The sequence below is a fragment of the Mytilus trossulus genome, chromosome 12 (assembly GCF_036588685.1).
Source record: "Mytilus trossulus isolate FHL-02 chromosome 12, PNRI_Mtr1.1.1.hap1, whole genome shotgun sequence".
Classification (NCBI taxonomy): Eukaryota; Metazoa; Mollusca; class Bivalvia; order Mytilida; family Mytilidae; genus Mytilus; species Mytilus trossulus.
In genome coordinates this window covers 41,320,751-41,342,948 of record NC_086384.1, presented here as the reverse complement: position 1 = coordinate 41,342,948, position 22,198 = coordinate 41,320,751, and the positions used below count along the sequence as shown (strand labels likewise).

The 22,198-nt window shown below is 30.4% G+C and overlaps 1 protein-coding gene across 1 annotated transcript in view; it reads right to left on the bottom strand.

Annotated features, from left to right (window-relative positions):
* Positions 1-22,198, bottom strand: part of LOC134692457 (N-acetylated-alpha-linked acidic dipeptidase 2-like) — a 50,509-nt gene that overhangs the window by 15,811 nt on the left and 12,500 nt on the right. Inside the window, exons 2-4 of the mRNA XM_063552908.1 lie at positions 3,413-3,683; positions 1,502-1,575; positions 659-799 (exon numbers count right to left, since the gene is read on the bottom strand). Of these exons, the coding sequence (XP_063408978.1) occupies positions 659-799; positions 1,502-1,575; positions 3,413-3,683 (486 nt within the window). The remainder of the gene's footprint in view (positions 1-658; positions 800-1,501; positions 1,576-3,412; positions 3,684-22,198) is intronic.

The following is a 22,198-nucleotide window of genomic DNA, read 5'->3' as shown; positions in this document are numbered from 1 at the left end:
GTTGTTAATTTCTGTGTCCTTTGGTCTCTTGTGAAGAGTTGTCTCATTGGCAAGCAATTATACCACATCTTCTGTTTTATATAAAACAAGAAAGTGTCCCAAGTACAAGGATGCCGCACTCGCACTATCATTTACTATGTTCAGTTGACTGTGAAATTGGGGTAAAAACTAAATTGGCATTAAAATTAGAAAGATCATATCATAGGGAACATGTGTACTAAGTTTCAAGTTGATTGGATTTCAACTTCATCAAAAACTACCTTGACCAAAGACTTTACCTGAAGTGGGACGAACGAACGGATGGACGAATGGATGCATAGACGAACGACAGACAAACCAATGGACCCACAGACCAGAATACATAATGCCCCTCTACTATCGTAGGTGGGGCATAAAATAATATATACATTATTTAACCATCCAACTAACCTTTTTCTTCCTGCCAGGAGACAGAAAACAAGTACAGATTTTTCTAGGGCCCATATGAGTCAGGTTTTTCTTGGGTAGAATTTGTGGGTTTCTGCTTATTTTAGGAACCTGATATCGAGATTTGGGTTGAGGCATGAAAATCGAGATAATACTGCCAAAATTGGGATAGTTGGCAGGTCTGGAACCTATCTACCAAAACTACAGATAACTAACTATAGCTAATACTTACTAATTACGATATGATAATAAGACACTGTATTGTTTCATTTTGACAGAATCAAGAGGGAAAGTTGACCAGAAAGATATCAGATACTCTATAAACTTATTAGTTGTACCAATTCCTGATAGCATCACTTGTTTGGAGATCTCACTACAAAGAAATATTAATAACATAATAGAAAAACTTGATAAGTTGCATTTAATATCAAAGGAAATTCAGTTTACAATGTTTTGACATTTTCATGTCATGGCCTGTTGTACCTGACGTTATTATGTTCCCATTTATATGAAATGTGATATAAATAAATTATTTTCACAATAATTTGGTATTTTTCTCTCTATAAGTGTAACTTGTTTTTGTAATATATGTGCCTATCAAAATTTTCTGTGCTATAAGTTTTGTTCATTATTGAAGGCTGTACATGGACAAGCATGTAATTTTTCACATCTTTATCCTTTTGGTCTATTGAAATGTTGTGTCATTGACAATCATGGCACATCATTAATTTTTAACTGTATATTGTGTATCCATGACCTAGAATTTTATTGCTTGTTAGTTTTTTTTAATTTTGTAGTCGTGTAGGGTATAGTGTCGTTAAGAGCTTGTCTATCAGAAAACCATGCAATATGCCAAAAATCGTCTGGAAGCTAGTTTGGAAATATAATGTTAAGTGACATGTATATGGAAGGCTACCATGTAGGAGCTCTGTGTAAACCATTAAAAGGCAAATATTTGATTCTAATTTTAGAAATAAGCAATTCTATTTTTAGAAATAATTAATTCTATTTTTAAAAATAAGCAATTCTATTTTTAGAAATAAGCAATTCTATTTTTAGAAGTACTGATAATTACTTGAGATGGTCCTTGTAGTTAGCAGTATCGTTCAAATCTGCCTGAATCTTCTGTCGCAGTGAATCATCATAATTCTACAAAAAAAAATCACATTAAATAGTACATTTTGTAAATCTCATCTCATATGTCTGAACTTGATACAGAACCTAAGGAGATGGACGACAGGTGACTTCAGGTCCAGTGAGCAGAAAAAAAGGATATTTGAAAATTGCCATAATTTCTACTTCAAATTTAAACTTGCAAAACAAACATGACAAAGAAAAAGCTTTTATTTTTATCCCAAAACTACATAATAATTAAAAATAGAAATAAAATAATAGATTAACAAATGCTCACACAATATGAAGCTTTTGGAAATCATTTACTGTGCCATTAAAAAAAATCTTTATAACATGAAACAAGCTCTCAACTAATTTTTTTTCATATATCAATGCATCAGTTTTCCTGTTTGAATGGTTTTACTTTATTCATTTTTGGGGCCTTTATAACTGGCTGTTTTGTGTGAGCCTAGAACACATCTTCGTATATTTGCAGAAAACCAAATACTGTAATTTTCAATCTATGAAAACTTAACAGGTCCTTTGCAGAATTTGTTGTTAGAAACAAAACCTTTGAACATTTATTCCGAGAATATATGATATAAAACACTTTTTCGCAAAAAAAGACAGCATTCTAAAAAAAAATGTTTACGTTTCATAGCTACTTTAATTTTCAAGACCAGTCTAATTCCACTGGAAAAGAAAATCTTGGCAAATTCTTTCAGACAGTTTCTGCAATTCAAATGAGATCAGGGAGTAAAATAATTGATCTGGGATTTTAAGGAAGGGAAAATAATTTGTTGAAATTGCATTTACAAGACCTCTGCTTCTAAGCGAACATGCACTATAACAATAAAACATTCAGTTGACTACATTACTTCTGGGTCATAAAACATTATTAGATCATAGCACTATATTCTACTTAGATAAACGTTTCTGAGATATGTTTTAAATAATGTCCTAGTCCTTGAAAATGAGGCATTTAGATTAAATGTCATTCCACTCTAGAATTGTCATGTTCAATAAAAATTAATGGCAATCCAAAGTAATTATTTTCTCGAGATTACTTGAACAATAATTGGTGCCAAGAACATCACTTTTTGAGATATACATGAAATGATAGTCAGGCATTTGTGATCGAACAAAACATAATCAATTATCAGAAATATGACATTTTAAGTGTTTTTTGATGTATTATTATTCCTTTTTTTTTTAATTTACTTATGACTTGGAACTTCCATGTGGGACTTCAGTTGTGTGGATTCAGTACTTTCATTATGCATGCCAATTCAGTGGCCTCTAACCAGTAAATATTGCTTTTTACAGTATATCTTATTTATTATAAATCCAAAATTTATTACCCTTCTAAAGATTATTTATATTATAATTAGACATAGTTTTTTCACAAATGTACATGTATTCCTTCTTTCTGTCTGAACCTGCATTTTTGAATTGCATGGACAAGGTATATTTTTATCTCTGCCTTTTGATGACCTCTACACTAAATCCATTGGAAGTTGGATCTGACCGATTGATATTTTTGTATTAGAAACATAATTTGCTATCAGTTGTTATTGGCTTAAAACTAACTTTCAGTAACTACCATGCAGTACTCTCAAGATTGTGCTTGGTGTTTTTTATGTTCTTGATAGTTGCTTTGTGAATAATTGTAATTTGCACGTTTACTGATCTGATGAGTTAAGATCAAATCTTCAAAGTTTTGATTTTTATACCCAGTACTTTGCTCTTATGTCATGTATATATTGTAATGTTAAAACCACTGTCCCCTTTAGGGGCAAACATGTTTAGCCCCATCACATTCTGTGTGTGCCTAATCTTATCTGTATTTTCTTTGAAATATATTTAAACAAACCTGTTTAATTCCTAGATGTTCTACTGCTGGTTTCTGTTTGATCAATGTCTCATGAATGTTTCGTCTGATCATATAACCCAGTATCATCCCAGCAGAAAAAAATACCAGTAGGAATAAGATCTTTAGTAGGCATCCTTTCCGCCCACTAAAGAAAGGCACAGAGGCTATTGACTGTGTGTCCAAGTTTTTATATTCGATGTCAACATTATCCGTGTCTGCTTCCCATCTTGAGACCTGTTTGCCTGCTATATACTTCCCCTTCGCTGGCATTCTGTAAAACAAGAACAGGATAAATGATTTGGAAAAAGCCAAAAAAATAGCCTTAAATTCTGTTGATATAATTACTTCCCCTATGTTGGCCTTCTGTAACAGGAGAACAAGAAAAAAATAGACAGACTTTTTAACAAGTTACTTTTTATTTTACCTTCCCACTGTCACTATTTGCAGGGGATTACCTCCATGGAGGAACCCAAATGGAAATTTTGAAAGAGAAATTTTGTCCACAATTTTAAGCAAAACAAATAATTTTACAATGGCAAGAGGCTTGTAAAAGTATGAAGAAGCCAAAAAACAACATTAAAATGTATTTGAAGGCCCCCTTGAAGGTTTTGAAGGAGTATAGGAGCCATCTTGCACATAAAAAAAACATGGGCATTTTGAAAAGTTGGCAAGCATGTTTTATCAGCTTTCTTCTGCAATTCCACTATAAAAAATTCTACAATAATCATGATAATTGTAAAAAAAATCATCTTACGTTATAAACCATCAAAGATGGTAATTTTTTCTATCAAAAATGTAACTCCAATAATTCAATCCCTCTCCTTGTCAAATTTCTTTTAGATGTGCCAACAAAGCAGCAGAAAATAATAACTAAGTTATCTGATTTACCAAAAATTAAAGCTAGGGGGTTACTAACCAAATTTTTACATAATTTTTTTTAATTTCATGAAAGGCCTGGTCTTTGATGACAATAAAAGAAACACAAATAATGCAGACAACAACCAACAAAAACCATTGATTTACAGGTCCCACATATACTCAGCATATTCTGAAAACAGTTATGCTGAATTCAAAATAATTTGAAGGATCTCACTTTTTGTTGATTTTGTGGGTTCAGTCAAACCAAGAATTTATTATTTCAATGAATAATACATTTTCTATTAGAGCTGTGAGTGTATGCAGACTTCGGCAAAGCCATGAAATTTATAATATTCACAAAAATGAAGTTTTCTTTAATCCAAGAAATTGGCATCAACAAATTTAAGTGAATCTAAAACATTTGTAAAACATTAATTCAAATGCAACTAAAAATGAAGTCAATAAAAATATATAACAAAACAGTAAGAGACTATATATAATCAATCAACCGTTAAATAAATCAAATCTTTATGTGAAATTGACAGTTCTTTCATCGATGTCTATTTTCAATCATTTTACATAATATTTTTTACATTAAAAACAATTAACCATTAAGATTTCACAACTTCCGTCATTGATTTACCTATTAATCTCCCATGCACACGAACAAAAGTTTAAAGGCAATTTAGCGATAAACTTGGATCTGACAACTTCAACAATTTCTCAATCCATCTTCTCACATGCAAGTCTTAGTTAAAAATCTACTTTCAATTCTTCGTGCCTTAAAGAAACATCAATAAAATTTCACTTAACTTCTCAAGCTTTCGAAGAAACTTCCTGTTTAATGATACAAACAGAATTACAAAATTCCTTCTTTTCCGGTAATCTATACAGTAACATTTATTACGTAAGTACAAGTTTTGCTAAAGATAATTGACATCTCCAGCCATGCTTTAATCCATCTAAACACTACCTTCCAATGCAATAATAACTAGAGTTTAACACACCAATATTATCCAGTCGGGAATATCATAGACATGAAATATAATGTTAGATATTTGGTCAAGAACATTAATGTTATGATTACACATTTCTTCAAGTAGATAGACTATTGATTTATCATCTCCGAATCTTCTATTAGTTAAGAATTAAGTAGTGGTCAGATTGCTTGATTATGGAACGCCATTTTCATATAACAATTTCAAATTCTAGTATTTTACCCACTTGAAGTAAATTGAGTAATTTGATCTGATGACGTTTGTAAAACAATCTTTTTAGATCTCTTAATGCCCATTAAATACTTAAATAAAAAGCAGACCAAGCTTCATTTCCTTTAATTAAATGCACACAAATTCAAAACTGGTGTTTACTACAGTTATTGTGTCTGGTGTTAGCCACCAGCGCTAATGTACACATATATATATATATATATTAAAGGAGATAAGGGTACATATATTGATGATTGTTCTAACAAACACCCCCCTTCCGAAAAAACCCCCAACAAAAACCATCTGGATGTCAAAATATAAACTTGAAACAATCTATTGAGAGTATGTGTATGATGGAGAAACAACCCAAACATTTGATACAGGTTGGCTTTGACAGTGCATCACAAAACACTGTCAAACATCCAAACATACTATCCACACTGATCTGTGTCCACACTTGTGTAATAACAAAAATGTCTTGAAAATACACAATATTTAACAAAAAATATGTTTAAATTTTAGATTAAAAATAGTCAGCAGTTGGTTATACATGTAATATGCATGCTGTATACCAACTATACACTGCCATATACAATATCAATTTTTCCTAAATCTATTAAAATAAATGAATCTTGAAACAGTTATTACTTAAATACAAGTTTTGTTGAAGTTAAGGTAGCACTACAGTCAAAATTTTCTGACTCCAATCAACAGTCTTTAAAGATTAATTTCTCTAAAACTACTGGATGGATTTTTAAAATCTTTAACTCGTTTTAAAGCTGAAATATAACTCTTTCTTAGTCTATTTAAAAAAATATTTTTGGTTTGATAATTCTCTAAATATAGCTCATTAATTGCCAAAAAAGTGGTCTTCCAACTTGGATCAAGATGGCACATTCATGTCAAATGGTAGTAAAAATTTGTTATCATCCCTTTAATCAACCATATAAAATCAACAAATCCGTGTCTTAGATTTTTTATATATGCCTCCAGTAAGAAGATATATTGATTTAACTGCTGGGTTCCAAACCTCATTTCACCTTTCATCTTTGGAGACCTATAAATTCATTTAGAAGCATATTATCCAAAAACTGGGACACGGTATTGTAGAAAACACACCCTTTAATCATATATATCAATGTCAAGCTAAAGGGGGTACCCATAAAGTTTCTGTTTTCATTTTTTTCATTTCAATTCTCATGAAAAATTGTTCTGAGAAATGACCTAAAAACTGAATTTCCCCCTAAGAACCTCTATAAAGTCAATATAAATACAAAAATTCTACTGGGAACACCCCAGGAGTGTTCTGATACCATAACAATATCAATAGAACCACACACTTTGTGCCTTTGATGCTCTAATGCTGTAAATTTTGCATTATATGTGAACTGTCCAGCACTAACTTGGCATTTGGCGGGAGTTTGACGTCACAGATTTGACCAACATAATTACATATAGACAAAGCTCTGCCTCTTTCCAGACAGTCTAATATAAGAGACTAACATGATTGACCAGCTGCATATAATTCAATGTTTAACATCATTATTCTCTATATACATGATATATAAAGAATAATTTTCATTTGAATTTTAAAAAAGAAATAAACTGTCTGAAATAAGCTAGAACATTAAAAGTGTGCACCAAAAAAACATGTTCATAAAAGGACCAAGAGTTAGACCATCCTCTTCTTAAAAATAAACTTTTCCTCAGATTTTTTTTAAATTAATGGAACTGAAAAATTACACTTAAACTGAAAGTTAGTTAAAATGCATAAAACTGTATTCAATGAAGAAGACCAAGGGAATAAATTTATACAGGCAGTCAGAGGCTTTTAATACTTTAACACTCTTTTCCATAGTACCTTTTTTCATTTTTGGTAGATTTTTTTCCCTGTTGATTTTTTCTTTTCCTCTGTTCACTTCCCTGTTATATAAATTATTTTTGTTGTAAAACAAATGAGATAAGATCTAGACTACAATATTTCTCTTGTGGTCAGGGATTAACAGCTGGACACTGGCATCAACAAATGATTGACATATTAGCCCCTCCCAATTGCTATATATTTAGATTAATTACCATGTGCTTTTATTTACATAAGTCAATTATCAATTTACTCCCTGTTGCATATAATAATGACTTTGGGATTTTTACAAACTGTGCAGAATAATACTAACTTCAATATTATGTGATAAAAAAATATCTTCAAAAAATCATTGTTAGACTGTAGTGCTACCTTAATTGACCACTACAGCCATGCTTTAATTCATCTTAATACCACCTTCCAATGCAATAGTAACTAGAGTTTAACACACCAATATTATTCAGTCGGGAATAACGTAGACATGAAATATAATGTTAGATATTTGGTCAAGAACATAAATGTTGTGATTACACATTTCTTTCAAATAGATATGACTATTGATTTATCATCTTTGAATTGGTTCTTAAGTCTGGTCAGCTTGATTGGTACTTGGACAAAATGTAGGACACCAATTGAAGTCCATATATCACAATTTTGAATTCCAAAATGTTTCTAGGAATTTGAGCCAAATTTTTACATTGTATGAATTAAGTGATTTACAATCATTTTTTATCTGTAAAATCAACTTTTTTCAATAAAATGAAACAGATTTGTAAACACGCCTGGTTCATCAAATTGACCATTGATATCAATTCCAGATGACAAAATTAGCATATCAGAATGTTTGGAATGCACTTTTAAAAATATTACCTAAAATGCACTTAATTAACATTAAAAAAAAGCCAAATTAAAAAATCTTGAATATTATAACAATCCATTACTGAAGTGAATAAAATTTTTAATGCAATTGTTAATGTGGAGCCAAATTTACTTTTTTCAAACAATTAAAGAACATATTTCATCAAGACTTCCTTTTGAAATGTTCATGTATATATTAATATATCTATGCAATATTATGCCAAAAGGATGAGTTGAACAGGAATTATTTCCCTTGATGATTTAACCTTGATGGATTATTGATACATTCTAATGCTATTATTTGTTGATATGAAAAATTTGCTAGTAAAATCAAGCTTAAAAGTATTCAAAATATTTACAAAACCATCTTTTTGAATAGCAATGAAATCACAATAACTTGATCCTTTTTTTTTTACCTTCGACTTTGACATACCAAATTTACAATACTTTAAATCACAATTCCCTGTTATTTCAGCAAATGACATGTTTTCAAGATTCATTCATTTTCCAATATTGCAAGGAAAACAGTCCATAATATCATCATAAAAGCTATACTATAATCAAATGAATTTCTCAAAGCTCAGTAAATGAGTCATATTATATGCCTTAATTGAAATCTGTTATAACAACATGTTAGTAATTTTGGTATTACAAAAAGAAGCATGTTTCACAAAATAATTTATAATCAATTAAATCATAGTTACCTCACCATGAACTTTCATAGATTCTTTTTTTAAATATCCATACAATTACAAAAAAATTTACAGATCCTTTTCCGTGAGAGATCTCTAGACAAGATTGGCGTGTTACACAGTGAAAACAAATCCAATTTATCTAAAAAGTGTTTCATTAAGTATTTAAGCCCTAAGCAGTCAATTCATTGCATTGTTTGTAAGCTATATATTGGATACTGTCGTAAAAACACGACAAGACTCTAAAGCTAATATTGGATATTACGAAAAATAGACAACGTGGAAGCTAATTTTTGTCTGACTTTCGGGTGATGTATTTACATCTATCATTATTTAAAGTTTTATTGAATTGAAGATCATTGTTCTAAGGTCGATATGAGATTTAGAAATCAAAAACAGTTTATATTACTTTATAAATGTCAACTTTCACATAATTTTTTTATACACTTCATTATTCACATTAACCAGATAGAAAATAGCATTTTAATGTTTTTTCCATGATTACTATAAAAACTTAATATCCATTTGTTATTTTTGATTGCCCTTGCATTGTATGATTATTTTTCTGTTTATCTACAATCATAATAAATTAATGCAATCAATAATTTCAGAACTTTGACTGAAATGTCAAAAAGTGGTGAAAAAAAAATCAAACTAGAAAACCAATATAACTTAACCCTGATTTAGACAATAGTGGGGAAAAATAAGACAGACATAAAAATGCAATAACCAGTACAATTAAACTCCGAAATTTCAAGAATTAAGGGGGGGGGGGATAAACATGTTTGTGAGTGTTATTGTGATCTTCCCCATAGCTGAAAAATTGCTGTAAAAGTTCAAATAATAAAAATTGTAAAATCACTTAGAAATGGCTTGATTCATCCTTGTTTGTTTTAACAAGATATATAATGCCAAAGCAATCTGATATGTTTGTTTCAGTAGATTAATTCTTAATGATTTTTCAATTGGATTCATTAATTTGAGTGTTTAATAGTGCAATATTCATAATGGGTATTTATCAATTAAGATAATACAGTATGAAATACCATGAAAAAAAGGCTTGCATGACAAAAGCATTCTTTCTCTAATAAAAACATTCCCTAAAGGGAGATCTCACCATATGTTATAGTGCTATGGAGTTTATGAATGAAAAAAATAAAAGAAGGAAGCCAGAAGCTATACTATAATAAAATGTGTTATGATTGCTGATGAAACTTATTCATCCATCAGAGACCAAATGATGAAGAAGTTTGAAACTAAAGGTCATTGTTATTAAAGGCCTTCAACAATGAGTAAAACCAATACGGCAATGCAAGTTATTTAATAGTTACCTGACATGACATTTATGTAAATCAATTCCAAAAGTGAAAACTAAAAGCCTGATTTATGAATAAAACAATAAACCAATTTAATATACAGCAACAATTGACAATCTCTGAAAAATTACAGGCTCCTCATGGGCGCTCAACATGTTTGCAGGCGCCAAACCCTATCCCTAAACTGGGACAGTGATGTTACAGCACAGGATAACTATAAACCTATAATACATTTGAAAAGGACATAACTTGCCTCATCGATCAATAACCTTTAAGCACAAGAACAATGAACAATGAACTAACAATTACACTTTAAGACACAAAGTACAGATCTGAGAACACATACTTTAATGCACTAATATTCAGCCATCTTCGCTAGCCAAGGGTTACGATCCACTCCCGCTCTCTCTGAGAGAGAGCGGGAGTGGATTGTAACCCTTGGCTAGCGAAGATGATATTCAGCTGTCAATAACAATAAATCAAAAATATATCAAAGTACATTTCCATTGGATTAAAAGTGTATATAATGATGAAATAAATTTGAAAACTGAACTTTTTATATGTGGGAGTAAAGATTTAAATATTATGTTGAAATAAGGTTGGTTACTAATTTACCTGTACTTCATCAAAGAATGTCATCTTAATACATAACGGTAATATTTACAAGAATTACTTATACCCCGGTATTTCAAAAATGTAAAAAAAAAAAAACACAACAAAAAACATAATTTGTGCATGACTTATTCAAAAGTGTTTTTGTAATGATGATTGACGGAGAAGAACATCTTTGACAAATAAACGTCGATGTGTCATGAATATCAACTAGATTATTAAATAATTTCTCGTTTATTTCATCTTAACACATTTTACTTATAATGATCAATTCCCATATAAATATCTGAAGAATCTGCAGCACTTAATAGTTAATTCGTTTAGGGAAATTACAGCCACTAATACAATAATCAGCTAACAATGTCCTACATTGTATTTGCATATATTTCATTTATAAATCGACAGATGTATCTATAACCCAATTACTAATATCAATTCAAGGACCTAGAAACCATGTCAGAACATCTGTGTCCCAACAGTTGCTTTTAAATGAATGAAAACTAACATTGTTAAGTTTATAAAAAAAAATATCTATTTGTTGATCTGCACTGAGAAACTTTGACCAAATTTGTATAAATAACTTATGGATTATTTTGTTATCAGAATTGTAAAAACCAAAAATTCAATATTCCGTCTCTTGTAATAGACTTTAAAATATAATATAACTGTTCACAATGATATGCACTTATTTGACCAGCTATTAATAAAAAAGAGGTACAGTCATTCCTTGGAGATATAGGCTTTGGCTGCAGGGTTGCAGATACATGTAGAAACTAAAGCAATCAATATTTTGCTGTGCAGTATGCCCCAAAACAGGAGGCAGCTAATAGGTTTTAATTCATGTCTTGCAAGTCTCCAGACATACAACCTAGTCACCAGATTTGTAACCAAATTGTAAGTCAGTTGCAACTTATTACTTGAAAGGCCCCAGTTATGTTTTGTTAGCTAACTTAGCTTGCACACCTTGAGGGGGTCTGACTTCATACCTAAGTTTTAGTGTCGTGGTTGTTTTAAGTTCAATCAATAGGTTATCTTGTGGTGTTTTGTGGATTGAATGTTTCAATTGCAATTGCATGCATATAATATGTCAGATTATCTATACTTTTATTTATTTCAGGTCTCCTTGGTATCTAAATTTTTACTTTCTTTGATTAAATTATCATATATTTACTATGTTTACTTACAGTCCTACCATAAGTTATATTCACATTTAGTTATATTGGCTTTGCAATATAGAATTAAGTATTTTGAGTAAATATTTATTGACCTAATATTACTTTAATGTGATGGTATTTACTGACTGGTTTAGTCTAGACAACAGAAAAAACTTCACATATTTATTATGTATTTTTGATAATCCTTGTCCTAATGAAAATGATTTATGACTTTAATCAGTCCCTTAAAATTATAAGTTATCACTGTTATGGCAGACATAATATATTTTCACAGACTTCAAAAATTGTGGAATTTAAAGTCTTTCATAGCAAAATGCCTTGGTGAAGAGTGTAATATATATATAACATTGCTTAAAAGAATATAAATTATATTTATCCAACTTTAATTAAAGATATAAACATTTCTATAATTTTTAGCATGTTTTCATATTTTGCAAATAAAGGCATGATTTATATATATATATTCATGCACCGCCATGCATTTACACTTGTTACCTTCTCAATGTATACAGACTTAATACAGTGAAACTCACCCACTAAGACAGATTATATATGATCAAATATATGAATTTTCCACCCCCCTTTTTTCACAATCAATTCGCTCATGTGTCTTCAACTATATTGTCTGACCATGCATCTGACAACCCAATGTAGTCCATGATGTTTAACACCTCTGAAGCATACCAATATAATCCCATTCCCTTTTATATATAGTCCACTTACTTGACATGTGACAAATTTCACTGTAGTAAAAAAATATATGAAATTCCACCCCCCTTTTTTACAAACATTTCATCCATTTCTACACATATATTGACTGACCTTGCATTACAGGATATAATACTACTTCTGTAGTTTATTTATTATGTATCCCCATTCCTCTTTTTTGAGCACACTTGCATAACATTATTTTACACAGGTGTGCATCAAGGTATATATATATATATATATCAAACATGTTAAAGATAAATTTCATTTAAAAAATCAATAGTAAATGTAAGTAAAGTTTATTACATACACATACCTTTATATCAAACAGACTTACATTGTAGATATATATTACTACATCATGATCTCCTAGGAATCCTTTCAAGTTTTTATCCAATTGAAAAAACCAACCACACACAACCCATCCTGTCTATATTTTGTTATAAATTTAGAACACAAAGTGTAAACAAATATAAAGATGTTAAAAATAGCACATACAAATCCTTACTTAAAATTCAACTAAAGAGCTTTGAAGGTATTATGAAACAAGGTAAAGTAGCATTGTAAGTTACGAATATTAAACACGATAAAACCTTGTTGACAACTTTATATTTATATATATATGTACTAGTAATCCTCATATATTACATTATATCAATATTTATAAATCATAACAATAGTGCAACGACTTCAAGTATGAAAACTTAACATTACAAAAATCCATTGATCTTTGTCAAGAATATAATTGTGTTTCCACTAAAGTGCTGTTTTGTTTTATGAAATGTAAAGATTGATAGCATTACATCCTTTGAAATACAAGTATAAAAACACATATAAAAATGGGTCATTAATCGATACCTTGTTTGACACAATGCCCTCACAGGGGACCGATAACTTATTCAATAGGTACATTAGATTAATTAGCTTGATAACTAGAAAAAAATTTAATGGGATAAAAAATACTTATTTGTTAATAATCTCCCACTAATTTTCTGTTCATGACTAACCATGTATGAATGATTCTTTAAATAGCATTATTTCAGAATTATCATATAGGCCTTAAATTAGCTGCTGAACCATAACTCTAAAGGTAGCTAAGATTGTGGATGCTTACTAGTGCCAGTGGCAAATATTTCATGCATGTTCAAGTGGATCATTACATTTGAAGTGTGTAATCATAGAGGTACATACTGTAATTTATCATGTAATTTTTTTTAAACAGCTCATGTACAGCAATCAACAGCTGTTTATATGTTACATATAAATTCAACAATGGTAGTAATATTTTTTTTTAATTCAAACTCAAAATCAATGATCTAATTATTGTATCATATTGATTCCCAATCTGTAAGCAATAAAAGAGAACAAAACTAAGATTAAAAAATTCCATGCACTGTTGGCAAGGTCACAGTAGTGCATGGAAACAATTATTTTCCTGCAACACTTTTGCTTTTTTAATTCAGCTTATTTTCAAGGTTAAAAGCAAATGTTCAGTCCTAAATAAACTGCTCCTTCAGCACAACTGGATACGCCCACAGCAGTCCAACCCTTACCAGTTGGGGCAAAAATGGACACAATATTCCAGCTTGATATAGGTCTGAATTTGGATTGTAATTAAATATTTTACACATTTCTGACACAGAAGAAATGTAGCCAATTAGAACTTGGAATTGGTTATGTGTTTTGCGTTTATATTCAATTGAAGATTTCTTGCTTTTATTGTTACGGCATACTTTATTAAAGAGGCTTGGGGTTTAAGATATTCAGAAAAAAGTTAAACATTTATTTTTCATTGCAAATTTTATTAGTTACCTTTACTAGTTTTATAACTTTATCATTTGGTACAAAAATCATTCCTAAAAATCAATTTGTGTTGGCCCAAGGTAACGTTTAAAATGTCGGTGCATTACGTTTGCGCGCATTACCATTACATTTGCACGCAAAAATCATTACGTTTGCGCACAGCTTTTGATTACATTTGCAGGCATTTTTTTGACAGGTAAACTCAGGTAAAATATAGGTAGTAATACTTATTAATTTATTAATGTGTTCAATTATTTACAAGTATCAGTACCCTGTCCGTTAGTCTAAGTCTCTATTTTAAAAGAATTCAATCAGTAATTTTTCAGGGAAAAACAGGTTATAATATTTATTCATTTATCTATTTCTACAATTACTTATACAAGTATCAGTACCCGTTCCGTTAGTATAAGCCTCATTAGGCAGGAAACAAAAAAAGATAAACCGCATATTTTTTTCGATTTTCAGATACATTCAACAAGTCAAAAGTGTATGCAAAATTTTTAAGAAAAATCTACGACATGGCCCATTTATTGTAACTTGAACTTAGACTTTAACGGAGTTAATGCTTGGTTTTAGAATTCAATCTGAACAATATATAATTTGAATAAACAAACTATTTTCAAAAATTAATAATTGATAGTCATATCCGTTATTAAAATACAAAAAATATATTCATTTATAATCTAATATCTATTAATATCTAATATATTTTATTTTATATTTTTACCTGAGATTACCTGTAAAATGAATGCGCGCAAACGTAAAACATTTTAATCCCCAAATGCGCGCAAACATGGTGCGCCCTAAAATGTAGATATCATTAAAACTCTTAATTATCTCCCTTTGGTGCAAAATGCCATTTTATTGCATCAAAATTGAAATATCTTTTTTAACTCATTAGTGACCTATATTTTTTATTGTTGTTTTCGAATAAGCTGTACGTACAAAAACTAAATAATTGTAAAATTTAAGCAATTTCTGTAATTTAGTTTTATATTTTTTTTATTTCAATATTACCGCTATTTTGCCTATTAGTTCAACAGAAAAAAAGGACATTAACAAATATGTATATGCCTCTTTTGAAGGCAAATTGTGACAGTAAATAAAAGGTGACCCTATTTTTTTATTTCATTTTTCTATTAAGTATATATATATAAGATAAAGTTTATTTATAAAAAATATATAGGGAAATCCTATATCAAATAAAAAAAATATTTAGACACGCATGCCCCCTTAAATATGTTAAATCTGTTTAAGACTATATACAAAATATTAGCAAAATAAATTGTAACCCCCAAAGCAGTTAAGACCATCTACCCAAAAACAATTCCAACCTTCTTTTTGTGGTATTGGACCTTTTGGTTAAATTTCAAAAAAATCCATACATTAAAACTAAAGATTGTCAAGAAACCAAATGTCTTAGAAAGCAGCTACATAATATACCATCATATATTTGCACAATTGTATTTACAAATCTTACTACATTTCTTTTCAACATCTGACAATTCACCTTGTTTGAGCTGGTGTGCAAGGGGGTAAAACCATGTTTTTGCTCCACACAAGTTCTGATCCCCCCCTCCAAAAAAAAATCTTGAAAATATAAAATTAAAACTATAACGGAGTGAAATTAACTATGTATATTTATGTCCTATAGACTATTAAACTTGAGTTTTTTTGTTTTTTTTGCTTGTCAGTTTCAGAAATTTGCCATTTGACTTCCATTGCCAGTTTTCCCTCTGAAAACTTGTTGTTCTCCCTCAGTACTCTAAATGCTTCTTCTATCAAAAACACTGGCAGCCACTATACAATAATGCTGAAAGTGGAGTGTTACACATCAACAATCAATCATACACTGTGAGTTCGAGTTAAAAAAATAATTCTTAAATAAATTATAAAGAATAATAAAGTAAATTCAACAAACCTGCTGTTACCGAAAACAGAAACTAGAATACTTGTCATTTCCTTGTCAAAAAGTGGGATGGCAAAACTAATTCCACAAGTCAGCAAATTACGCAACAATAGCTGTACCTGCAGCTCATTTACATTTTACACTTTAAATGAATAATTCTAAATGTCAACAAGGTAACCAAGCATTATCCTTTAACCAATGCAGCAATTAAATTTAAGAAAATCAAATCATCATGGACTATTCAGCATCATCGCTTTTATGGCTTTTAAAACGAATAAGCCGCTTTGTGTATGAAAACGTTGCAGTAATCCTTCTTAATCCCACTTCTTCAGGCGTCACTTTATATCTGTATTAAATAGTTCCGTTTAAAATCACAGAAAAAGACATTACGCAGAAACAAAGAAAATAAATGAAATCTGCAATAATACTCCCCAATTACATTGTAATTGTGTCCTCAAATTTAATTTAAATGGCATCTACTCGACAGTGTACTTTACAATTAAGTTAAAGATACATAGTATTGATTCACTGACTTCATTTCTATCTGGAAATAATTCAGTTAGTATATTCTACGGCAAAAAAGCGAAAGTTCATGATGTAATTCTTGATGGTTTTAATTTCATTACAGTTCTTAAGTATTCTGTTTTAAAGAGTCAGTAATCCATTATTATAATTCCACAATGCAAGTCTGCAAAATTTTTGATTGATGATTTTTGACGTTCTTTTAAGTATTTATGCTGTTTAAATAGCTAAGGGAGATGTATGTATTCATACTCAAACAGAAAATTTTCCAATTGATAGTACCAGGACACTAACCATCTCAATTATCAGAAATCATCTCGATAGCATCATAAAAATTTCCAATTCATTGGTTCCAAATTTACTTCTACAATAACTCTAGTATTACATCGATATCATAGATTTTCAAATACAATACCAATTAAATTCTGTCACTTTCATCACAGATATTTACAAATGTTCAACACTTTCGACAACAATACGACTTTTAATGTTCCAATATCAAAAACATGATAGTGAGAACTTGCACAATAGAGATGCTATCATAAAGTCATAAAACGACTTTTCTATCCATTATTTTCTACATATCAAAATCCATGCAAGCATTACTCATGTTTTTGAGTTATTGAATTTACAACAACTGAGTCGACACTGTAACACAAGGGTTCTCCATTATTTAAAATCCAAGCAACTCACATTTATGATCGAGTAATTGCAATTGAACAGCAAACTAACGCTAAGTTCTCAGTTTTTTGGATGATATTTGTAGAAATATCAATGACTGCCCGAGTAATAGCACTTGCTTCATTAACTTTCAATTATCTTCTCTGTTGTAGTATACAGCTATATTCTAGCTGATCCATTTATCAATAACAAATGTCCAAATCGACCAATTAACACAAATGCAGTTTCCTGCATACTAAACTATGACCTATTCATCAAATCTGCCATTCTTTTATGCAAGTGCAAATAACTTTGGAATAAAAGCACATGGCTGAACTTCATGCAATACAATATGCTTCAGATATTACAATTAAAATAGATGATGATGTGCTGTTAAAAGTGCTTTGGAAAATTAAATGCATCTTCAGGATGATAACATGAATACATGATATGAATTCAATATATTAACCCTGCTATGTACAAACAATTGACAAGCAAATAAAAATGTGAATGGAAATGGGGAATGAGTCAAAGAGACAACAAGTTTCAACCAAAGAGAAGAACACAAACAAAGGCCACCAATGGGTCTTCAATACAGCAAGAAAATCCTGCACTTGAGGCGTGCTTCAGCTGGCCCCTAAACAAAAATGTCAAAGCCTTATTTCAGAAAATTTTGTTCACAGTGATACATTCGACAGGAAGACGTAAATCAACCCGTTTGCCTCATACAAAGGGAAGACATAATTACCTGTTAAATTTATTCATGCTTAGGGTCAAGATTAGAGCACATACTTGATTTGACTATGACCCAACCTGGGTTGACATCAACTAAGGGCAACAATACCAGTCCACACAGGTGTTTTTTACAAAACAAAGAAAAATTACAATACAAAATAAAGAACTATAACTCAGAGAATAGTTAAAAAAAAAATAGAAACTAATGGGATGAAACCATATAAAGATTAGTCACACACAAAAAAGAATTGGGAAAGTGATCTCAAAAGTTGCAAATTACTTTTAAATGAAAATTCTCATTCAGACCCTCGTTATATCCTTTTGTGCTGTTGGGACATATAAAACACCATACAAATCAATCAACATTATATAATTCCTCAAACAGACAAAAAATAAAGACCACTTTATCAAAATATAGTATCGGCTTGCCAAAACTATCAAGTGAACCTAACAACCAGTAATCACAGAAATTTCCAATAATATGGTGAATGCGCACTCTAATTATGGAGGCTAATTTAGTCCTTATAGATAATGCTTTTTTAACACTCTAACCAACTACAGCAGAGTGACGATTCTAACATCTTCGAAAATCTATGATAGCCGTAATAACCTATCCTATCAAATTAGTGTCATTGATGTTCGGTCGTCCATTAACTTAATCTCTAAACCGAAAACAAAACAACATAGATCTTAATATTTCGTCTGTGAGCCAATATCCTTTCCTGATGAAATTTCTACCACCGCCAACTTTGATATTTGTCCTAAAGTAATACATTTGGAAGAAATTGACAGCTTATTCATGCTGAAAAGATGAAATGATATATTTGCATAACATATAAGCTTTTATGTGTCAGAAAAGGGATTCACTTGGGAATTTGTACAATTTCCTCAGCCCAGACATTTACTCAATGTAATGCTGTGTCATTCAAATGCTATTCTAAACAAGACATAAAAGTCACCTTATTATTTACAATATATTGCTTGGCAACGAAAACAGTGAATAAATAATTCAATACTGCACTTTTTGGCATGATTACACAGCTGAGAACACTTACAGGACGTGTAATTGCAGTGTCTATGCTATTTGTGATTCAAAAAAGCACCAGCAGTACCTGGATTTTAGACTTAATTTCCCTATTTAACTCATGTTACTTTAGTTTCTTGTTAAATAAGGTCAACAGTATGGTAATTTAAAAAAATAAGATTCAACGAGAACTGTTTTATCTCAACAGTAAGTCATATTTACTACACATTTGCTACTGTTTTTCTATGCTTTATGCATTATAAAAGAGAGGCTAAAAATACTAAGAGATATTCAAAGACATAAATAACAGTTACAACACCATGGCAAAACACAAACAAAAATGTGTCCAAGTACACGGAATAAATGCCCCATCCTCACTATCATTTTCTCTGTTCAGTGGACCATGAAAATGGGATAAAATCTCTAAATTGGCATTTAAATTAGAAAGATCATATCATAAGGAACACGTTTACCAAGTTTCAAGTTGATTGGACTTCAACTTCTTTAAAAACTACCTTGACCAAAAACTTTAACCTGAAGCGAACAGACACATGGAGGCACGGACGCACAGACGGACGAACGGAGGCACAGACCAGAAAACATTATGCCCCTCTAACTATCGTAGGTGGGGCATAAAAATACTAAGGGATATTCAAAGACATAAATAACAGTAACAATAACCAAAACTGCTTTTTCAAAATATGCGATACTGAAAAAGTGGTGCCTGTTATACATCGTTTGCATTGACCGGAACAGCACATCTTGTCCCTCTTCAGAATATATAGTAGGTCACATCTACCTTTAAACCACAGGCAAATTTTTGTCAGGAAAATAACTTGGGTGTTCAAATCTATGTGTTCCGCCATCGTTATAGCGGCGGGGTAAATGTAATATAGCGTTATTCAATTGTGATGTTTTATGTTACTCTCTCCTTCAGATCTGCCATAGATTTGGAGAAAACAAAAATCTGCCATAGATTTGAGTTGTTTGGTGTTTGTAACTTCACATTTACCATACATAGATTGGGAATCTGCCATAGATTTGAGTCCTACATATATATAAAGACATTCATCATGTTCATTTGTGATTTTCCCATGTCAGTAAACATCTTTACTCAAAAATATGATTACATCACTGCTCTGAACTTCTGATTGTTAATATTTTTTTGGACTTACTCATGAGAGAAGATCTCATGAGTTGTTAAAACTGCCTCGATTTTGGTTAACACATTGTATGACTTTGATTGTAATAATTTCAAATCTATACAAAAGCAATTATTTCTATCAAATTTGGCTTTGCTCTAATAAACACTGTACTAATAAGGTCTTTAGTAAAATGAAATCGTTGAATTATTTTTGAATTACTATTATTTATTAATGTAAAAAAATGTTTCAAAATTTTTGTAATAAAGTTAAAAAAAAAAGTCCTTATTCATTTTCAACCTGTAACTATAGATGTTTGTTATAAATCAATGACTGTTATATAATATTAATTCACTGCAGAATTTAATTAGTTTTATGCTGATGTTTGAAAATATGCAGTATTATAATTGTGATAACATTTCTCCACATGTCTCCCGTGACATTTTACTTAATATTTCTAGGAAAACTCAGAAGAGCTTTAATGTTGAAACATTCCCCGGATAAATTCAATTGTTTTCTATCATATTTGCTGATATTAAATAAGAATCAGATATAGTGTTTTAATTTTCTCCTGAAATTACATAGTTCATTAATTCTTCATAAATATGATAAAGTTAATTGCTTTTATCAATGTACAAATGTAGATCTAAATCGAGTTCAGTCAACCGTGTAATTCAAGACAAATTGTTTTACAACTAGAACTTTATACTTGCTTACCTATTTTTCACTCATTGCTCAGAGCTGCACTTTTATACAAAGCTCAGTTTATAGATGGTTAAAAAGATTTTAAACCATATTCAAAGTAAACCAAGGTATTGATGTGTTAAGTAACTTACACATGTCAAGCAAAACCCAGATAAGGCCGAACATAAGATTTTATAAAAAAAGAAGATGTGGAATGATTGCCAATGAGACAACTGTCCACAATATACCAAAATGACAGACATTAACAACTATAGGTCACCGTACAGTCTTCAACAATGAGCAACATCCATACTGCATTATATAATACTCAGCTAAAAAAGATGCCAATATGATATGAGATAACAAAAGGCCTTATATTTATATAGAAAATAAACGAAAAACAGATATTGTAACACACAAACAAATGACAATTAACCACAGACTCGATCCTGTTTGATGTTGCCTACTTTTATCCACCAAAAAAGTAGCCTTTCCAATGCAAGACATTTAGGGAACACATTGTTTCACATTTTTTTTACAAGATTGTTGTAGCGCATTTTTGTTGTTTTCTTAATCTTAAACAGCTATGTTTACTTTAATATATATTGTTGGCCCCAAAAATGACACCCTATTTAATATCCCTACAAAGCAGGGTTAGTAAAAATGCTTACCGGTACATCAATATCAAACAAATTTGTTTTCAGGGTGGACTATAAAATCATGTTGCCATAGTCTGTTATCTAAAACAGTGCCATGATACAAATGGTCTTAGGCAGCAACCATTTGATATTCGGGGTATGGATTTTTTTTTCGGACAAACTTTTTTTTTTCGCCTTCGGCAAAGAACAATCTATATTTTTGGCGACAAGTTGCAAACAATCTTTTTCTTTTAATTTTACCATTACATATAGTGGCAGCTGAGGGTGAAACAAACAATTTTTTTTTCTCAGGTTCAGAAACAAATTATTTTTTTCTCCAAAAACTGCAAACAAACTTTTTTTTCAAAAAAAATCCATAGC